Source organism: Gasterosteus aculeatus, chromosome 14 (genome assembly GCF_964276395.1).
Source record: "Gasterosteus aculeatus chromosome 14, fGasAcu3.hap1.1, whole genome shotgun sequence".
Taxonomy (NCBI): domain Eukaryota; kingdom Metazoa; phylum Chordata; class Actinopteri; order Perciformes; family Gasterosteidae; genus Gasterosteus; species Gasterosteus aculeatus.
In genome coordinates this window covers 1520152-1541026 of record NC_135702.1, presented here as the reverse complement: position 1 = coordinate 1541026, position 20875 = coordinate 1520152, and the positions used below count along the sequence as shown (strand labels likewise).

The 20875-nt window shown below is 51.2% G+C and overlaps 1 protein-coding gene across 11 annotated transcripts in view; it reads left to right on the top strand.

Annotated features, from left to right (window-relative positions):
- The window catches only part of rasgrf2a (Ras protein-specific guanine nucleotide-releasing factor 2a), a 21930-nt gene extending 2090 nt beyond the window's left edge, over positions 1-19840 (top strand). For 2 of the 11 annotated variants that reach the window (XM_078088732.1, XM_078088741.1), the window contains exons 2-28: positions 6017-6123; positions 7334-7481; positions 7623-7712; positions 7789-8042; positions 8117-8196; positions 8542-8735; positions 8982-9091; positions 9173-9291; positions 9568-9731; positions 9827-9893; positions 10008-10144; positions 10232-10314; positions 10433-10681; positions 10871-10963; positions 11053-11483; positions 12029-12331; positions 13372-13478; positions 14005-14117; positions 14348-14408; positions 14492-14521; positions 14652-14755; positions 15000-15084; positions 15522-15719; positions 16358-16437; positions 16516-16633; positions 16816-16884; positions 16966-19840. In XM_078088732.1, the coding sequence (XP_077944858.1) occupies positions 6017-6123; positions 7334-7481; positions 7623-7712; positions 7789-8042; positions 8117-8196; positions 8542-8735; positions 8982-9091; positions 9173-9291; positions 9568-9731; positions 9827-9893; positions 10008-10144; positions 10232-10314; positions 10433-10681; positions 10871-10963; positions 11053-11483; positions 12029-12331; positions 13372-13478; positions 14005-14117; positions 14348-14408; positions 14492-14521; positions 14652-14755; positions 15000-15084; positions 15522-15719; positions 16358-16437; positions 16516-16633; positions 16816-16884; positions 16966-17061 (3690 nt within the window). In that variant the 3' untranslated portion in view covers positions 17062-19840. The remainder of the gene's footprint in view (positions 1-6016; positions 6124-7333; positions 7482-7622; positions 7713-7788; positions 8043-8116; positions 8197-8541; positions 8736-8981; positions 9092-9172; positions 9292-9567; positions 9732-9826; positions 9894-10007; positions 10145-10231; positions 10315-10432; positions 10682-10870; positions 10964-11052; positions 11484-12028; positions 12332-13371; positions 13479-14004; positions 14118-14347; positions 14409-14491; positions 14522-14651; positions 14756-14999; positions 15085-15521; positions 15720-16357; positions 16438-16515; positions 16634-16815; positions 16885-16965) is intronic. The other 9 variants (XM_078088735.1, XM_078088733.1, XM_078088739.1 and 6 more) reach the window with 9 other exon arrangements.
- The last annotated feature ends 1035 nt before the right edge of the window (positions 19841-20875 follow it).

Sequence of the window (20875 nt, the reverse complement as noted above, 5' to 3'; positions counted from 1 at the left end):
TGTAAGGTCTTTGAGCAGCATCAGGCTGAGAAGAAGAGACCTCTCTGTGCTACGTCCGTGTCTCTGAGTCACTTTGTGTCTCTTTGGTTGTTCTGAATTTCTATGTGTGACGTCCCAACAATTAATAATTATAATTAATATACAGAACTACATAACATAGAAAAGCGGCCGATTCTCACGTAGAACTCGTCTATTCTTGACAAATTTATAAATAATTTTCATGTCATCTCTTTGCTGTTGTGTTATGTCTGTCTTGATTATGTTGTGTCCCCTCTTGGTAGTTTATCGTCTCTTTCTGGCTGTTTTTCATCTTTGTGTCGTCGTTTCGGATTGTTTCTACCTCATTTTGGTAGTTTTTTCTCTTTGTAGTCACTCTGTCTTTGTAGTCACGCTGTCTCTTTGCAGTCACGTGCTGTCTCTTTGCAGTCACGTGCTGTCTCTTTGCAGTCACGTGCTGTCTCTTTGCAGTCACGTGCTGTCTCTTTGCAGTCACGTGCTGTCTCTTTGTAGTCACGTGCTGTCTCTTTGTAGTCACGTGGTGTCTCTTTGTAGTCACGTGGTGTCTCTTTGTAGTCACGTGGTGTCTCTTTGTAGTCACGTGGTGTCTCTTTGTAGTCATGTGGTGTCTCTTTGTAGTCACGTGGTGTCTCTTTGTAGTCATGTGGTGTCTCTTTGTAGTCACGTTTTGTCTCTTTGTAGTCACGCTGTGTCTTTGCAGTCATGTGGTTGTCAGGGTTGGGGGTGGAAGGCAGGACTCAGACGCAGACTTGCGGGAAACAAAAGACTTTAATAGTCAAAAGGGTCAAAAACACAGGAACCGGGAGGAAAACCAGCAGGCAACATGTGAGACGAAAGACAATGACGCGACAAGTGACACAAGAGACACATGGCTTAAATACACAAGGGAGGTGCAGGTGATTGGACACAGGTGGAAACTATTAGACGAACACAGGGGATGACGAGACAAGGCAGGAAGTGAAGTTACCCGGGGACACGAGTGGCAGAAAACTACAAAATAAGACAGGAAGTGAACCACACCGTGACAGTACCCCCCCCTTAAGGGCCGAATTCCAGACGGCCAACACTAGAGCGAACAAGGGGTGGGTGGGGAGGGAAACCAGAGACGTTGGTCGGACCACCCTGGAAACTCTGGCGGGCGGCCCAGCGGGCGGCCAGACGAGCGGGGAGCCTCTGGGGGTCGGCCCGGCGGGCGGCCAGACGAGCGGGGAGCCTCTGGGGGTCGGCCCGGCGGGCGGTCCTTTCGCCGGTTCCGGAGCGGTGACCACAGGGCACGGAACGTCTCAGGAATGGCAGGCTCTGAGAAACGGGAAACGTCCGGGGTAGTAGTCGTCGTCGGCAGCTCGGGGACACGGGAAACGTCCGGGTTAGTAGTCGTCGTCGGCAGCTCGGGGACACGGGAAACGTCCGGGTTAGTAGTCGTCGTCGGCAGCTCGGGGACACGGGAAACGTCCGGGTTAGTAGTCGTCGTCGGCAGCTCGGGGACACGGGAAACGTCCGGGTTAGTAGTCGTCGTCGGCAGCTCGGGGACACGGGAAACGTCCGGGTTAGTAGTCGTCGTCGGCAGCTCGGGGACACGGGAAACGTCCGGGTTAGTAGTCGTCGTCGGCAGCTCGGAGACACGGGAAACGTCCGGGGTAGTAGTCGTCGTCGGCTCGGGGACACGGGAAACCTCCGTAGTGAGGTCCGGCTCGGGGACACGGGAAACCTCCGTAGTGAGGTCCAGCTCGGGGACACGGGAAACCTCCGCAGTCTGCTCCAGCTCGGGGACACGGAACACCTCCGCAGTCTGCTCCAGCTCGGGGACACGGAACACCTCCGCAGTCTGCTCCAGCTCGGGGACACGGAACACCTCCGCAGTCTGCTCCAGCTCGGGGACACGGAACACCTCCGCAGTCTGCTCCAGCTCGGGGACACGGAACACCTCCGCAGTCTGCTCCAGCCCGGGGACACGGAACACCTCCGCAGTCTGCTCCAGCTCGGGGACACGGAACACCTCCGCAGTCTGCTCCAGCTCGGGGACACGGAACACCTCCGCAGTCTGCTCCAGCTCGGGGACACGGAACAACTCCCCAGTCTGCTCCAGCTCGGGGACATGGAACAACTCCGTAGTCTGCGGCGGCTCAGCCCCCCCCATAACCCCCCCCGTAGCCCCCCCCTCAAGGGCCGGATCCCAGACGGCCCTCAAATCACCAACGGAAGGGTGGGAGAGGACCATGGGATGGGAGGGAGGGAGCCTGAGTCTCGGAGCGGGGACTGGCCGGGTCGGGGGCATGGAGTGTGGGGCCGGTACTGGCCGGGTCGGGGGCATGGAGCGTGGGGCCGGTACTGGCCGGGTCGGGGGCATGGAGCGTGGGGCCGGTACTGGTTGGGTCGGGGGCATGGAGCGTGGGGCCGGTACTGGTCGGGTCGGGGGCATGGAGCGTGGGGCCGGTACTGGTCGGGTCGGGGGCATGGAGCGTGGGGCCGGTACTGGTCGGGTCGGGGGCATGGAGCGTGGGGCCGGTACTGGTCGGGTCGGGGGCATGGAGCGTGGGGCCGGAACTGGTCGGGTCGGGGGCATGGAGCGTGGGGCCGGAACTGGTCGGGTCGGGGGCATGGAGCGTGGGGCCGGAACTGGTCGGGTCGGGGGCATGGAGCGTGGGGCCGGAACTGGTCGGGTCGGGGGCATGGGTGAGAGTCGGGGCGGCCCAGCGGGAACGGGAGATCGCTGCGGCGGCCCAGCGGGAACGGGAGATCGCTGCGGCGGCCCAGCGGGAACGGGAGATCGCTGCGGCGGCCCAGCGGGAACGGGAGATCGCTGCGGCGGCCCAGCGGGAACGGGAGATCGCTGCGGCGGCCCAGCGGGAACGGGAGATCGCTTCTTCCGCTTGCTCCTCCTAGGGTTAAGGAGGTCCCGGAGCTCGAGGCAGGCGAGCTGATAGCTCCTGGGACCAAAAACACAGTTTGTTTTCCGCTGCCAGAAGGGACTCCTTACGTCCAGGTAGTCCGGACCGTAGTCTGGCAGCGGGTCTGCTGAGCCCTTCTTTGGTCGCGTCATTCTGTCAGGGTTGGGGGTGGAAGGCAGGACTCAGACGCAGACTTGCGGGAAACAAAAGACTTTAATAGTCAAAAGGGTCAAAAACACAGGAACCGGGAGGAAAACCAGCAGGCAACATGTGAGACGAAAGACAATGACGCGACAAGTGACACAAGAGACACATGGCTTAAATACACAAGGGAGGTGCAGGTGATTGGACACAGGTGGAAACTATTAGACGAACACAGAGGATGACGAGACAAGGCAGGAAGTGAAGTTACCCGGGGACACGAGTGGCAGAAAACTACAAAATAAGACAGGAAGTGAACCACACCGTGACAGTGGTGTCTCTTTGCAGTCATGTTTTGTCTCTTTGTAGTCACGTGGTGTCTCTTTGTAGTCACGTTTTGTCTCTTTGTAGTCATGTGGTGTCTCTTTGTAGTCTTTGCCGACGGTGCTGATGTTCGTGTGAGGAGGAGTCAAACTTAAAGGTGCAGCAGAGCTTTAAACACGACATTTACACATCATCAGATTACAGCATCACCTCCTAAAGGAGGCTCCTCATGTGCAGCGGAACATCAGCAGGAGACTCTTCATTCATTCACCTGAAGAATGGAAGTCATGGACATTCTCCCTCTTTTCGCTTTGTTTGGGTCTCCACCCTCTCTGCTAAATGCTCCACTGACTTCACCGGTAACCTCTGACGGACTCGTCTGCTTGATGCGGCGCCTCTTTAAAGCTGCAAAACCGCTGCAGATAAAAGAAAGTTACAAAAAATCTATTTAACGGAAATTTTCATCCGCGCAGAGACATTTAGAAGCGTGAAATAGGTGAATAATAAATGAGTACATTCTCAACGTTTGACAGCTTCACTCTTGCAGTTATAGAAAACAATCTAGATATATATATATATTGTCTCATAAAACGGGGCCATTCTGTGTTTGCAGCTAGCGCCGCTGTGCTAACAGCCTTTAGCCCACAGCCACTGTCTGCACACCGGCTCCACACACCTGCCGACTGATGAATGTGTGCACCTGTTTGATGCCCAACCGGCTCCCTGGGTCGGAAACGTCCACCTGTGGGAGTGAAGGTGTGGGGATGTCCTGAAGCCGCGTGTGTGTGTGTGTGTGTGTGTGTGTGTGTGTGTGTGTGTGTGTGTGTGTGTGTCCTGTTCCTCTATTCTAAACGTACTGTCTGAACCTGGTTGGAGACATGAATGTGTGGTTACATAATAGTAGAACAACTGTCTCTAACCTGTTATTCTTCGTTCTCTATGCACATTACCCCCCCCCCCCCCCCCCCCCCCCATCTCTACAACAAGAAAAGTGCAAAACCAGCAATGTGTCGCATTGGGCCTGTTGGTTTCTACTGATGAGATGAATCAGTGCAATAAAACCTGATTCCGTTTCTTACACACGGCTGTAGTTTGTATCAGACGCTCGTTTTACACCCAAAGTATTCTTCAGATTAACGCAGAGATTCTACCATAAAGGATTTATTTATCTATTATATATACGAGTATTTTATATTAAGCACACAGTCTTACACATATTCTTTGAGATCCCCCCCGTCCCTCATTGTTATCCTGCAGCTTAAAGCGGCTCGTGGCCGTGGAAGCTGCATTAGCAGTGCGAGGAGCTGAGCGAGCCCTGGCGGTTATGTAACACACAGACAGACACACACACTAACGCACACACACTAACGCACACACGGGCCCTTAAGCCTCTCTGTGGTCCAGTGTGTCGCGCCGCTCTCCCGGCCTCCTCTTGCCTCCGGGGCAAACGCGAGGTCAGACGTTGTGATGGAGAGTAGAAAGCTAGAAGGACACGTGTCCTCATGTCTCACACATCTGTAGTTCCACTCGTTTATTCATCTGCAGGTCGTTGGGAACAAATATCACGTGATCTGTGGAGTCTTCGGCGTGTGGTGATCAAATAATGATATTTTCTCGTCTGCTTGTGTCATTTGGTGTGAGACGCTTGCGTTGTGTTCAAACATTGTGCAGAATGTGTGAGTTAAAGTTATTTATTGCAGGATCGATCTTACAAAGGAAACAAAATAAAAAGGCCGGTTGGTTTTGCTAAATCAATAAATGGAATCAAGACAAATAAAAGCTCTTGTTATTGACACGAAGCTGCTGCAGAGCATCAACACGTCTACATCCACATACATGTGCTTTCCGTGGCACATAAAATATGTCCTCCAGGTTAACAACAACACGGCTAAATGAGCTTTAATGTTGCAGCAGGTGATTCATTGTTAATTATTAAAACATAATCCTGGTTTTGCATCTGTGTTACGGTGGAATATAAAACGTGTTTTCTGTCTTTTTCTCTGTCATGTGTTCGATTCCGACCTTCAAATGAAATAATGTTTTATTTGTTGCGTGAGCTTTTGTTCCTTTGGATGATTTCACATTTACTCCGAAGATTGAAGCATTTCTCAACATTACTTTAATCTCTTTTATCTTTTAACTGTAAGTCACTTAATCAGATCTCCGACGCTGATGACGAGCTGCGATGACAGTTGGGTCACCTAGGTTACCGCTCACCTTCATCTTCATCATTTCATAGACGGCCGGAGGCCTCCGGCTGGTCCCTCTGAGTCTTCTGAGCAGCGTAATCCTCTGCAGTTAATAATAAAGTAGCCCGATAATCAGAGCAAAGCTCGTTCAGGCCAGATTACATCACAGAGGGGGGCCGGGGGGGCCGGGGGGGGCCGGGTGGGGGGGGGCTCAGCGGTGGAGGTGGACATCACAACGCTGCCTGAAGGAATCTGAGACTCAAATCAGACGTTTTGGGGAAATTTTCCCAACATTTTCCTGCATTTTAGTCACAATTAAGAAAATACAGTCAAAGATTCCCAGATGTTTCACTGTGTGTGTGTGTGTGTGTGTTTGTAGTCTTTACTCATCTGGACTCTGAGTCTGAAGTGAAGTTTGATTGATTTATTGATCGATTGGTTGCTTTCCCTGCGCAGCACTACTTCCTGGTGATCTTCGGCCACGATGGACAGAAGCCGTTGGAGCTGCGGTCGGAGGAGGAGTCGGACTGCAACGAGTGGGTGGAGTGCATCCAGCAGGCCAGGTACGTCCGGGGGGGTCGGGGGTCACTGCATCAACGGGGGAAGTACGTAACTCTGACTCCCCTCCCAAGAGTCGTCTCCCGACCCCTCAGAATCATCCGGTGACCCTTTGGAGGGGCCCGACCCCGATGTTGGGAACCACTGTGCACAAAGTATCAGAAACTACTGCGAGAACACGCTGCTCTGACATAATAATAATAATAATATCACAGGAGACATTTTTACACTGAATGTCACAACATTTAATTCATTTCACACAAAGTCATCTTTCGTGTTTTAAGGTGTAAAATAACAGCGTTTCTACTTGCTGCTGATGCACATGTGGCATAAAGTGCTTAACGTGTGCGTGTGTGTGTGCGCGTGTGCGTGCGTTCTGCTCGCAGCGGTTCACATTTAGGTCACACTGGTGCTGGAGTGGCGCTCTGGTTACATCACTGACTTGATCTCTATTCCCGCCTGTTTATTATCTGCATGACGAAAAATACTCCATTAAGTCCTGAATTTAAAGCAAATATTCAATAATAAAAGCACAATGAGTCGCTGCAGAGCAGCTCGACTATTATAGAATAGTCTTTTTATTGGTAACAAAGTATTTGCATGTTGAGTTTGTCATTGAGTAACCATTTGTGTGTAGTAGTAGTAGTAGTAGTAGTACTGGGTAGATTACTAGTAGTACTGCAACATAATAAGCTCTGTAACACTAATAACTGCTATTTTAGAATTGTTACTGCAGTAAAAATCTTTCTCAGAAATGTAGTGAAGTGGAACTTTAAAATAATCAAGTACTTCCGTACAGTTTTGACGTCGTAGTACTTCACTTGGGTAAATGTGCTTTGTAATCCGCCCACTGAAAAGTACACAAAAAAAGTGTCGAACAGCAGTGATGTTTGTTGTATTAATGCTGTTTTTATGACAATACGAGTATGAAGGTGTTGCAGTTTGTCAACGTGGAGCCAGTTTTCTGCCGCTAACACCACGATTATTAGAAGGGAAAATGACATTTGTAACTTATGTAACGACTGCATTACGCTAATAAAGACAAAGTCTCCGTTGAAGGCTTAGAGGGGGGTAGACGTCCCTCGGTTACCGGGGAGACGAGAGAGTAGCACCAAATGAAAAGCCCTTTTTTTAAAATTACCTTTTTCAAAGTGACCAGAAAAGTCTAGTTCGTGACTACGACGTCCTAACGCGCCCCCCCCCCCCCCCCCTCAGTTACTCTGACATCATCATCGAGCGTGAGATCCTGATGCAGAAGTACATCCACCTGGTGCAGATCATGGAGACGGAGAAGATCGCAGCCAATCAGCTGCGCACTCAGCTGGAGGACCAGGACGCCGAGATCGAGAGGCTCAAGGCCGAGGTGTGTGTGTGCGTGTGTGTGTGTGCGTGTGTGTGCGTGTGTGTGTGTGTGTGTGTGTGTGTGTGTTACTTTATTACGAGTCTCGATATCATAGAATGTTGTAACTTATTAAATCCATAATCTGAACCTCCGTGCCGGCAGATCGTCGTGGTGAACAAAACCAAGGGCAGGATGCAGCCTCAGCAGCTCAACCCGGAGGAGGAAGACCCCGACATCAAAAAGATCAAGAAGGTAAATGGTCGCAGCGTGTTGGGGGGGCCGGGGGGGGTGTGAGGGACGGAGGCCTAAGCGTGCCGCCGGCGTGCAGGTGCAGAGCTTCATGCGCGGCTGGCTGTGCCGGAGGAGGTGGAAGATCATCGTCCAGGACTACATCAGCTCGCCGCACGCCGAGAGCATGAGGAAGAGGAACCAGATCGTCTTCAACATGGTGGAGGCGGAGACGGAGTACGTCCACCAGCTGTCCATCCTGGTCAACTGCTTCCTGCGGCCGCTCCGCATGGCGGCCAGCTCCAAGAAGCCGCCCATCAGCCACGACGACGTCAGCACCGTGTTCCTGAACAGGTTCTTATTCTACACGCGAGTGTGTTTCCTTCATCCACCTCACGGTCACACTGAGAATGCCTCTCCTCCTCCAGCGAGACCATCATGTTCCTGCACGAGATCTTCCACCAGGGTCTCAAAGCTCGGATCGCCAACTGGCCCACGCTGGTCCTGGGTCAGTCCTGCAGAACCGACCACAACCGCACGAGGAGCTGCTCTAAGCAGTGTGTGAAATACCGAGGCCGCCGCCTCCGTAGTGACCAGCAGGGGGCAGCTCCTCCGGTCCCGTAGACCTCTATGAGAACGTGACTGTCAAAAAACTCTCTTGCAATTTTTGGAGACCCCCCCCCCCTCGACCCCCCTCGTAGTCATTGAGGAGGTGTGGAGAGTCGACCCTGTATTTCACACACTGAGGTGTCCTCCATAAATGATCTCACATCATCTCTGCTCCTTATTCCTCGTCTCGTGACGTTCAGTATTATGACCTTTCACCCCGCGTTCTCTCTGTGCGTTTTCGTAGCCGACCTGTTCGACATCCTGCTGCCGATGCTGAACATCTACCAGGAGTTTGTGCGGAACCACCAGTACAGCCTGCAGGTTCTGGCCAACTGCAAACAGAACCGGGACTTCGACAAGCTGCTGAAGCAGTACGAGTCCAACGCAGCGTGTGAGGGCCGCATGCTGGAGACCTTCCTCACGTACCCCATGTTCCAGGTACTTCAGGAGCAGTACACGCGGCGCAGCACAATCACATGTAAAACAAAAGCATTTTACTGCAGTATTTTGTCGTACTTCAAGTACGTTTTCTGACACAGTTTTGAATCTATATTTTACTTGCGGTTGAGTATTTTCACAGCTGAAGTGACGCTTGTGTCTCATGTTCGCTAACGACGTCCGTTATCGCACGAACTCAGTGAACGCGAAGCGGCCGCCCCTCAGACGTGTTTCCTCCCGCCGCAGATCCCCCGCTACATCATCACGCTCCACGAGCTGCTGGCCCACACGCCTCACGAGCACGTGGAGCGCAAGAGCCTCGAGTTCGCCAAATCCAAACTGGAGGAGCTGTCCAAGTGAGTGTGCGCACGGAGGACGCCGACGCCGACGATGACGACGATGATGATGATGATGACGATGATTGTTGGTGTCGTCAGGATGATGCACGACGAGGTCAGCGACACCGAGAACATCAGGAAGAACCTGGCCATCGAGAGGATGATCGTGGAGGGCTGTGACATCCTGCTGGACACCAGCCAGACCTTCGTCAGGCAAGGTGAGCTCCCCCGGCCCAGGTGGGGGTCTACGGGCCTCAGCTGTATGTTGCTGATTTACACGTATGATCATCAGAACCAGCAGCAAAGATCCGCCTGAAGCAAAACCTCAGAGCTCAGAAGAATAGGAGGAGGACACAGAATTTAGAAGGCACCAAACGTTGAAATAAGAGCCGTAGAATAACGATCGAATATCACAATTTTGCTGCTTTTATTGATGCTTGAGAGCTTCGGGGGGGTCGTCTACTAAACAACCCCCCCCCCCCCCCTGTGAACAGGCTCCCTGGTCCAGCTGCCGTCCAGCAGCGAGCGGGGGATGCTCAGCAAGGTGCGCCTGGGCTCGCTCTCCCTGAGGAAAGAGGGCGAGCGGCAGTGCTTCCTGTTCACCAAGCACTTCCTCATCTGCACGCGGACATCTGGAGGGAAGCTCCACCTGCTGAAGGTTCCGCCCCCCCCTGCCCCCCCTCCGTCCCCCCCCCCCCATGCATTTCATATCTTAAAGCGAGGCAGAGTTTAGAGACTGGTTTCCTCCTGCAGCAGGGCGGCACGCTGTCCCTGATCGAGTGCACTCTCATCGAGGAGCTGGAAGCCAGCGACGAGGACTGTGAGTACCCGAGGCACGCCATCACTGAGGGGCGGGGGGGGCAAAGGTAATTTACCCAGAACAGGAACAATGTAAAGGTGCATCTGATGCTGGGATGTTTCCCTCCACCTGCAGACAACGCGGCCGGTCAGGGCTTCAACCACCTGGAGTTCAAGGTGGTGGTGGAGCCTCCGGACGGCGGGTCCTTCTCCGTCGTCCTGCTGGCTCCCTCCCGCCAGGAGAAGGCGGCGTGGACCAGCGACATCAGCCAGGTGGGCCTCACGTCTCCTCCCGGCTGTCAAAGGTCAGAAGGTCAAAAGAGGACTGACGGTGTGTGTGTGTGTGTGTGTGTGTGTCAGTGCATCGACAACATCCGGTGCAACGGCCTGATGACCAGCGTGTTCGAGGAGAACTCCAAGGTGTCGGTGCCGCACATGATCAAGTAAGAAAACTCGTCCCAGGACGTTCGGCTTCGCAGCCGCGAAGAACGAAGATAACGTTGGTTTTTGCCGTTTTGGCGACAGAAAGGCCTCAACCGTCTCTCCTCCTTCCCCTTCGAGGTCCGACGCCCGGCTGCACAAAGACGACGTGGACATCTGCTTCAGCAAGACGCTGAACTCCTGCAAGGTGCCCCAGATCCGCTACGCCAGCGTGGAGCGCCTCCTGGAGCGGCTGACCGACCTGCGCTTCCTCTCCATCGACTTCCTCAACACCTTCCTGCACACGTACCGCATCTTCACCACGGCCGCCGTGGTCATCGACAAGCTGGCCGACATCTACAAGAAGCCCTTCACCTCCATCCCCGTCAGGTAGGAGCCGGGGGAGGACCAGGCGGGGGTGTGGGGGGGTTGGACGTGTCTCCAGTGTCTCATCCTGATGTCTTGTCGTGGTGACGTGCATTCACTCCATCTCTGCATCTCCGCGTGTTCTTCTGTACGTCCTTTCTTCATCCGTCATCCCGCCTCCTCCTCCTCTTCCTCCCGCTGTCACTGTCCCAGGATCGAGCAGCTTTCATGTGATCGTCTGTCCATCATGTCCCTCTGTCCCGACTACAGTCTGAAGATCACTCAGCTCGCTCTGGATCAGTCCAAGTAAATAAGCTGGCAGGTAGAGTCCGGTCGGCCGCTCGGGGACCGATGCTCACGTCAGCTCCTCCTCTTCCTCCTCCTCTTCCTCTCAGGTCTCTGGAGCTCTTCTTCGCCACCAACCAGGGCTCGTGGGGGACGGACCCCCTGAACAACAAATCCCCGAGGCTGGGCCGCAAGTTCTCCTCCCCGCCGCCCCTCACCCTCCCCTCCCGCACCTCCTCCCCCGTCCGCTGCCGCAAGCTGTCGCTCAGCTCCCCCGTGGGCGGGAGAGCCGGCCCCCTGGACCTCTCTGCCACGCCCACCTCCTCCGCAGCCAACTCGCCCACCTCCACCCACGGCCCCTGCTTCCCCTCTCCGCCGCCCGCCTGCCGTCCCGCCTCCGGCTCGTCCTCGCCGCCCCCCGTCTCCGCCAAGACCCCCGGCTCGCCGGAGCCCGGCCCGGCCGGCGGCGGGGAGGACGTCGGCGGGGAGCTGCCGCGCATCGACGCCTTCTGCGGGAAGCTGAGGCGGAGCATCCGCAGGGGTTGGTAGAGCCGCTCTTTAGAGGCCGCGAGGGGGCGAGGGGGCGAGGAGGCGAGGAGGCGAGGGGGCGAGGGGGCGAGGGGGCGAGGGGGCGAGGAGGCGAGGAGGCGAGGGGGCGAGCGGGCGAGGGGGCGAGGGGGCGAGGGGGCGAGGAGACAAACGAAGCGAATGTAAAATGACGTGTTGAAAGGAGTGAAAAGCAGAGCGCGCCAATAACAAAAGAACAAAGGTGCAAAGGTTCTATTGAAGATTATTTTTAGATCATCTTTTGTCACAAATGGTTTTCAGCTTATTTTTTCTGCCTTTTATGGCAGATTGAGGGACATTAATTATTAATTATTGAGTCAAGACGAAGGTGCACCAGAGTTGGATGGTTCCGAAGATGAAATGAAACCAAACAGACTTTTAACTGGTTCTGAACCGGTCTCCGTGTAGTCCTGGTCCAGTGTAGACCTCCACCAGAGAGAAGATCGGTTTCTACGTAGTTCTGTTAATGACGTCATCGGTACCAGAGAGGCTGAACACACTCCCTTCTCCCTCTAACAGCTGTCCTGGAGACCGTCTCTCTGGACAAGTTCTTCCCCGACTCGCCGGGCGGCGTCGAGGCGGGCGACATGTCTCCGTGCCGCTCGCCCTCCACGCCGCGGCACCTCCGCTACCGACAGTCGGGAGGTTCGACGCGCCACACACACACACACACGCTGTCTATCACTGTATTATTCTGGTTCTATTCGCTTTACCGTCTCTGGGTCCCCACAGTCTCGCCGGGGGACAACTCCCGCTGCACGATGTCGTCGGCGTCGGCCTTCGCCATCGCCACCGCCGCCGCCGGGCACGGCAGCTCGCAGGGTGAGTACGGCCGTATGCTGCTTCATGGCTTCTACTCCACTTTATGCAGGTTCATGTTATAATGCAGAATATAATTAACTAAAGTAATGAAAGAGTGGACTTCACACTAGTGCATCAAGAGAGAGATGCGATAAACCGCTCGTTCCTCCTCGCTGAGAACAAAACACTCCACGAGGTCTCTGAAGACATCAGGACCACAGAGAGCCTTCACCTCTTCACACTCTACCTCCACTAACACACTAACTGGAGCACTTACATTGGACTTATGATGGTTCTTATCTACAGCAAGTTGTACATCGGCTTATTTGATGAAATTGCACTTTTGTTGTTTCTTGTTCTTCTGAGTTTGTGTCCTGATGGTTGAAATGTTCTTGTTGTAAGTCGCTTTGGATAAAAGCGTCAGATAAATGACATGTGATGTGATTAAGGAGCAGTGTGCTGCTGTGAAGCCGTGGGGCTTCAGTGCCTTGCTCAAGGACACTGAGACAAACTATGGAGAGAAGCATGTAAAACATCACATGCGTGTTTAGTTACGTCCTCTTACTTCTTCTCTTTAACTCAAAGAACTCTGACAAGTTTTAGATTTGAACTGAACTGTTCAAGTTAAAACGTAGTTAAGCAGAAATGCTTCGTTTTGGCGTCTTTGTGTTAATTGAACTATTAATATTTAAGGCTGGTGGGGCTTTAAAACACAAACACTGTCTTTCTTAAACCACGGCCGGGTTGAAGCCTGACTATGATCTACTGGTTAAACACTAAGTCATATACTTAAATTCTATTGACCTTTTTAGTATATTTAATATTAGTTCTTTATTTGCATTGTTCCAACAAAGTTGATTGTTTTTGTCTGATGGAGCAATCCGGTTTACATGAAAGTGACTTGAATGTATTCTATTATTAATTAAAGCACACACGGAGTCACAAAATGTCGTTCTTTCAAAACCGATTCAGCGTGGACCCTTTTGTTCCGTCTTTGGCCCGAACGCGTTTCTTCCCCCACAGAAGCGGTTTGACATCCGCTTCATGTTCTTCTCTTCCAGCTTTCACTGGTTCTGACAAAGTCTGCGACAAGGAGTTCATCATCCGCAGAGCCGCGACCAACCGAGTCCTCAACGTGCTGCGACACTGGGTCTCCAAGCACTCGCAGGTGAGGCCTCGCGGTGACTCCTCCCACTTGTCCTCCACGCACCTGGAGAGAGGACAGCCGGAGGAGTCCGTCGTTGGCTGCTCTTTGCTCTCGGTGTCTTTTCCCCCACTGCCCAGCTCATAGAAAGGTCAGCCCCCCCCGAAGAAGAAGGGCTGCGGTCTTCTTTAAAAGTTATATAAGAGGCTATTTCGGTACCTGGATGTGGAGGTTCATTATATTATTTGGTCCCTTCTAGTTTTGTTTGGTCTTTTTCATGTATTGTTTCTTTGAATTAAATGTCCCAGACCAGTTTGAGCCAAAGAGGTTTTTCTTTTAATTTGATTGCATTTAGTTTGTGGTTTTAATGTTATGACAGCTGGTGTAAACGTCCTGTAGAGGGCGCTCTGCTCACAGACACCCTGACCTTTAGAAATGCTCCCTGCATAGTCGGCATGACATAATATCTGTGCGTGTGTGTGCGTGTGTGTGCGTGTGTGTGTGTGTGTATGTGTGTGCGTGTGTGTGCGTGTGCGTGTGGCTCCTCCAGGACTTTGACATGAGCAGCGAGCTGAAGATGGGGGTCATCTGTCTGCTGGAGGAAGTGATACGAGATCCAGACCTGCTCCCCCAAGAGAGGAAAGCCACCTCCAACATCTTAAGGTACAAAATGAATGAATGTTTTAAATTAAAGGATTAATTCATGTTTCCGGATTAACATTCCTGCTTCACTAGTGTGCATTTTGCATAAAAACTCCGGCCGGGGCTCGAACTGCCAACCTTGCGGTTCCCGGCGCTTCTTGGCGGTTCCCAGTTCTCGAGTGAACGTACTTGGTTCTGTTCCAGTAGTACTACAGTGGTAGTAGTACACTGACTGCCTGTTTGCTCCTCAGTGCTCTTTCTCAGGAGGACCAGGACGATGCTCAGCTGAAGATCGAGGACATACTGCAGATGGTCAGTAGTACCTCCTTTTAGTGCCTCTGAAGTACTTTTGGTGAATGCGTCTTTAAGCGCCTCTTTGAACAATCTATCTCCAGAGAAGCTGTCCCCTCCTCCACTTCATCGCGGTAAGAACCCCCGGCCCCTGTAGCGTAGTCCCAGGCTGGGTTCCACGCATGAGGAACCCCGTTAGTCTTTCCAGTGCTGCACGTTGAGCATCTAGTTTCTTTGTCCCTTTGTAACTGGTGCCGCCTGCAGGCGGAGAACCCGAAGGCCGAGTGCTTCGAGTCGCTCTCGGCGATGGAGCTGGCCGAGCAGATCACGCTGCTGGACCACATCGTGTTCAGGGGCATCCCCTACGAGTGAGTACCGCCCGGACGCCCAACGCGGCCCACGATCATCACACGCAAACACGCGTTATGAAAAGAGGAAAAACATATTTTAGAATTGGAACTTTGTGTGAGTTTCTGCAGCGTTTTCCATCCCGTCGACACATTGCAGGCTTCACAGGTGTCAGAGGAAGGAAGTGGGTTTAAAAAGTCTCACTTCAAGCTGCATGAAGTAGAAACACGTGTTGTGAAAAGGCGCTTTGCTGTGACCCTGCAGGGAGTTCCTCGGTCAGGGCTGGATGAAGGTGGACAAGACGGAGAGGACTCCGTACATCATGAAGACCAGCCAGCATTTCAACGACGTGAGCCCAGAGCCTCCTGTTCTGATCCTATACGTACACACACATACACACTTATACACACCACAGTATGAGGAGCACAAACAGGACTTTCTCCCATTTGGCCGCTAAAACCAGAAGTTAATGTTTTTTTCACTTGACGTAGAAAACGTAGGACGTTTCAATGCGTAAACTCCACCCATTGTGAAGAGTTTATTTAGAAAATAATTAATTAAATAATAATTAGTGGATTGTACATAAACAATGGAAATATTAAGTGGTTGCAGCTCTAAATCAAATCATTGGTTTAATGTTAATTTAGGTAGAATAAATATTAAAAACAACCGTTCTATATAAAAGAAGTGAAGCTTTTTCTTACACTTTCACAGAAGAATGAACAGTAACACACAAAGCAGCAGGGTTCGTATTTGAATGGTCACAGACGCTCTGTAACCCCACAGATGAGCAACCTGGTGGCGTCTCAGATCATGACCCACACTGACGTGGGCTCCAGGGCCGGCGCCATCGAGAAGTGGCTCGCCGTCGCCGACATCTGCCGCTGCCTCAACAACTACAACGGCGTGCTGGAGATCACCTCCGCCCTCAACCGCAGCGCCATCTACAGGCTGAAGAAGACCTGGGCCAAAGTCTGCAAGCAGGTCAGAATGCAGGGTTAAGGGTTAAGAGGTTAAGGGTTAAGGGATAGTTATGAGGGTTAAGGGTTAGAGTTATGAGGGTTAAGGGGTTAAGGGTTAGAATTATGAGGGTTAAGGTTTAGATTTATGAGGGTTAAGGGGTTTTAGGGTTAAGGGTTGGTTATGAGGGTTAAGGGGTTTTAGGGTTAAGGGTTAGAGTTATGAGGGTTAAGGGGTATTAGGGTTAAGGGTTAGAGTTATGAGGGTTAAGGGTTAGAGTTATGAGGGTTAAGGGGTTTTAGGGTTAAGGGTTAGTTATGAGGGTTAAGGGGTTTTAGGGTTAAGGGTTAGAGTTATGAGGGTTAAGGGGTATTAGGGTTAAGGGTTAGAGTTATGAGGGTTGAGGGTTAAGGGGTTTTAGGGTTAAGGGTTAGAGTTATGAGGGTTAAGGGTTAGAGTTATGAGGGTTAAGGGGTTTTAGGGTTAAGGGTTAGAGTTATGAGGGTAAAGGGTTAGTTATGAGGGTTAAGGGTTAGAGTTATGAGGGTTAAGGGTAAGGCCGATAAGCCTTAATTTTTTTGAGGGTTACGGCCTTCAAGGGTTAAGGTGGGTTAAGAGTTAAGAGGGATCAACACTGTTCTGGTTCTTCTCGTGATTCATAGACCAAGGCCCTGATGGACCGGCTGCAGAAGACGGTGTCGTCAGAAGGGAGGTTCAAGAATCTACGGGAGACGCTGAAGAAGTAAACCGCTCTCTGACATCGCAAGTTTGAATCTGCTGGTTTAGAAGCCGACTGACGTGTTCGTGTGTGTTTGTGCAGCTGCAACCCGCCGTGCGTCCCCTACCTGGGCATGTACCTCACCGACCTGGCTTTCATCGAGGAGGGGACCCCCAACTTCACCAAGGAGGGCCTGGTGAACTTCTCCAAGATGAGGATGGTCAGATGTTTTATCCCCCCTCACCATTCTCTAAATGAATCAGATGCACTGGTTAAAAAACATACATTTTGATGGGAAATCTTCCTTCGTTATCCCCCGTTAGCTTGACAGGAGAAGCTAAATTAGCCGTGCGAGCTAACGGTCAGCTGACCCTTCACTGTAAACCCTCTCTGCCCTCTCAGATCTCTCACATCATCCGGGAGATCCGTCAGTTCCAACAAGCACCTTACAGGATAGAGCACCAGCCCAAGGTGTGTCCACCAAGATGCCTTATTCATGACGGGGGAGTGATTATTATTGTAATATTAATATAACGTTCTTACTCCCGCCAGGTGACTCAGTTCCTCCTGGATAAGACGCTAGTGATGGATGAAGACACCCTCTACGAGCTCTCGTTAAAGATCGAACCCCGAGTCCCACCCGGCTAATTACAACTTCATTTCATACGCAGACACGATGTAAATACTTTTTAAAATATCAATCACGGACAGAACTTGAGATTCTCTCTTAAATAATACAGCAGGGGTTGTTTGACGACACACCGCCAGTTATTGTGCTCAGGAAACTCAGGAGATAATGTGCCTTGTGTGAATATTCAATGTGTACGTTTATGAATCACAAGATGATGTTTTTGGTGTCAGCAGCCGATTGTGTAGCTACAGAGGGATCGGTTGCTTCCACCGCGTTGTAAATATACAAACAACATGCCTCTCTCGCACATCGTCGTCAGGGAGGTTTTACACTATCTGAAAGAAAATTGCAGGATTTTTAGATATGCACCAATGGACGCTAAGCACACGCTGCTCATGAAACGGAGACTGTTTTAACATCTTTTTGACCCCTTTGGCGCAGCGGAACAACCCTTTAAACACAACACTCATCATCATCATCACGTGAAGATGTGTTAGCTAAAGTGGCCTGTTACACATCCAGCAACCACGGAACAGCTCGTCATTCACGTTGAGTTATTTGTGTCCACACAACAAATTGAAGGAGAACATTTTGCTCATTTTTTGGTCTCCACCAACTCCAGAGGAAAATATCTGTGTTTTTCTTTCTCATCCAGTGTTTCTTTAACTGAGCAGTGTTTTCTACATAGAGGTGGTCTTTAAAGCTTTTTTTATGGTCTGTATCTACAAAGTGGGCGCAGTCGATGTGACGCCACGTTGGGTTTGTTGACTACCGCTTTGGAGCCTGGAGTTTTTGCAATTTCACCGTCGCCATCTTGGACTACGGCCGTTGCTGGTGAATGCTGAACAGAAATTTACAATATCTGGAATTTGGGGAGTGACGTAGAGACTGTATACACATCTGGTAGAGACCTGTCAATCAGCGTGTAGCCCCGCCCCAAAAGCACCCTCTGCTTTATGGGCTGTGTCCCTCCAAATGGACCATAATCTACTAAATGAACATCATGTTGTGCTGAAGAAGACTGAAGAAAACTAGAGACTGAGACCATAAACTGTTTACAATGTTTACTGAGGGAATAAATACAGAGAGAAGTAGAGTCATTTCCTCATAGACGTCTATGGGAGCAGAGGAGTCGCCCCCTGCTGGTCACTACAGAGAAGTAGAGTCATTTCCTCATAGACGTCTATGGGAGCAGAGGAGTCGCCCCCTGCTGGTCACTACAGAGAAGTAGAGTCATTTCCTCATAGACGTCTATGGGAGCAGAGGAGTCGCCCCCTGCTGGTCACTACAGAGAAGTAGAGTCATTTCCTCATAGACGTCTATGGGAGCAGAGGAGTCGCCCCCTGCTGGTCACTACAGAGAAGTAGAGTCATTTCCTCATAGACGTCTATGGGAGCAGAGGAGTCGCCCCCTGCTGGTCACTACAGAGAAGTAGAGTCATTTCCTCATAGACGTCTATGGGAGCAGAGGAGTCGCCCCCTGCTGGTCACTACAGAGAAGTAGAGTCGTTTCCTCATAGACGTCTATGGGAGCAGAGGAGTCGCCCCCTGCTGGTCACTACAGAGAAGTAGAGTCGTTTCCTCATAGACGTCTATGGGAGCAGAGGAGTCGCCCCCTGCTGGTCACTACAGAGAAGTAGAGTCATTTCCTCATAGACGTCTATGGGAGCAGAGGAGTCGCCCCCTGCTGGTCACTACAGAGAAGTAGAGTCATTTCCTCATAGACGTCTATGGGAGCAGAGGAGTCGCCCCCTGCTGGTCACTACAGAGAAGTAGAGTCATTTCCTCATAGACGTCTATGGGAGCAGAGGAGTCGCCCCCTGCTGGTCACTACAGAGAAGTAGAGTCATTTCCTCATAGACGTCTATGGGAGCAGAGGAGTCGCCCCCTGCTGGTCACTACAGAGAAGTAGAGTCATTTCCTCATAGACGTCTATGGGAGCAGAGGAGTCGCCCCCTGCTGGTCACTACAGAGAAGTAGAGTCGTTTCCTCATAGACGTCTATGGGAGCAGAGGAGTCGCCCCCTGCTGGTCACTACAGAGAAGTAGAGTCATTTCCTCATAGACGTCTATGGGAGCAGAGGAGTCGCCCCCTGCTGGTCACTACAGAGAAGTAGAGTCATTTCCTCATAGACGTCTATGGGAGCAGAGGAGTCGCCCCCTGCTGGTCACTACAGAGAAGTAGAGTCATTTCCTCATAGACGTCTATGGGAGCAGAGGAGTCGCCCCCTGCTGGTCACTGCACAGAATGCACTGGATTTGCATTTTACAGCAAAAACACCAAATCTGAAAATGGTTTTATTCACATTGCGTGACGATCAAACTGTCTTTCCGTGTTTTTGTAATTTTTTTGGATAATCGTCATTGTCTTTTTCAAGAGCTATGGCCTCAAAGGTTTGTCACGTGATACAGCGCCCTACGGTTACATTTCTTTAATCGCCATTATTATTAGTTCCTTGTAAATGTGACCTTTTAATGATATTTTAAACCTTGTTGACTGTATTAGGAAAGTATCTCTGCACTATTTGTTTGAAAGAATGTCAGTAGGCTGAACTTGTTTAGAGCGAGATGTCTCTTCTGTTCTTGGGATCACTGTTGTCTGTCTCGTCCACTCTGAGTTTTGTTATGTTTATTTGTACATTACTGATGTCAGTGTGCTTAAATGCATTAGTATAGAAGATCCTCGCTTTCTTACATCCCTGTATACTTTGAAATTGCAGCTTTGCTGTTTCCTCTTTGCATAATGTTTCATCTGTGTCATGTACATAATTACACACAATAAAAGCACACGATGTGAATCATGTATGTATTTTTAAATCTTTATGATGATGGTTAGAGAAGGATATGACAGGCTGGTTATACCCCCTGTGTTATGGTCTATTAGAGACCTGTCAATCACTGTGTAGCCCCGCCCTAAAACACCCCCTGCTTTATGGTCTGTTTGACTACGTGGACCATAATTCACTAAATGAACATCATGCTGTGCTGAAGAAGACTTGAAACTAGAGACTGAGACCATAAACTCATGTTTACAATGTTTACTGAGGGAATAAATCAAGAGAGAAGTAGAGTCATTTTCTCATAGACGTCTATGGGAGCAGAGGAGTCGCCCCCTGCTGGTCACCACAGAGAAGTAGAGTCATTTCCTCATAGACGTCTATGGGAGCAGAGGAGTCGCCCCCTGCTGGTCACTACAGAGAAGTAGAGTCATTTCCTCATAGACATCTATGGGAGCAGAGGAGTCGCCCCCTGCTGGTCACTACAGAGAAGTAGAGTCATTTCCTCATAGACGTCTATGGGAGCAGAGGAGTCGCCCCCTGCTGGTCACTACAGAGAAGTAGAGTCATTTCCTCATAGACGTCTATGGGAGCAGAGGAGTCGCCCCCTGCTGGTCACTACAGAGAAGTAGAGTCATTTCCTCATAGACGTCTATGGGAGCAGAGGAGTCGCCCCCTGCTGGTCACTACAGAGAAGTAGAGTCATTTCCTCATAGACGTCTATGGGAGCAGAGGAGTCGCCCCCTGCTGGTCACTACAGAGAAGTAGAGTCATTTCCTCATAGACGTCTATGGGAGCAGAGGAGTCGCCCCCTGCTGGTCACTACAGAGAAGTAGAGTCATTTCCTCATAGACGTCTATGGGAGCAGAGGAGTCGCCCCCCTGCTGGTCACTACACAGAATGCAGCTTTAACACGTGAAGCTTTGATTTCACTTTAAAGAACTGAATGTTGCCGTCTGCTCGAGGCCGGTTCTTTGGTTTTTAGTGTCTCCTTTAAACATTGTTCTGTACCTAAACTCTGTTCATGTTGACTCCTTTGTATCGTCTGTATGTGGT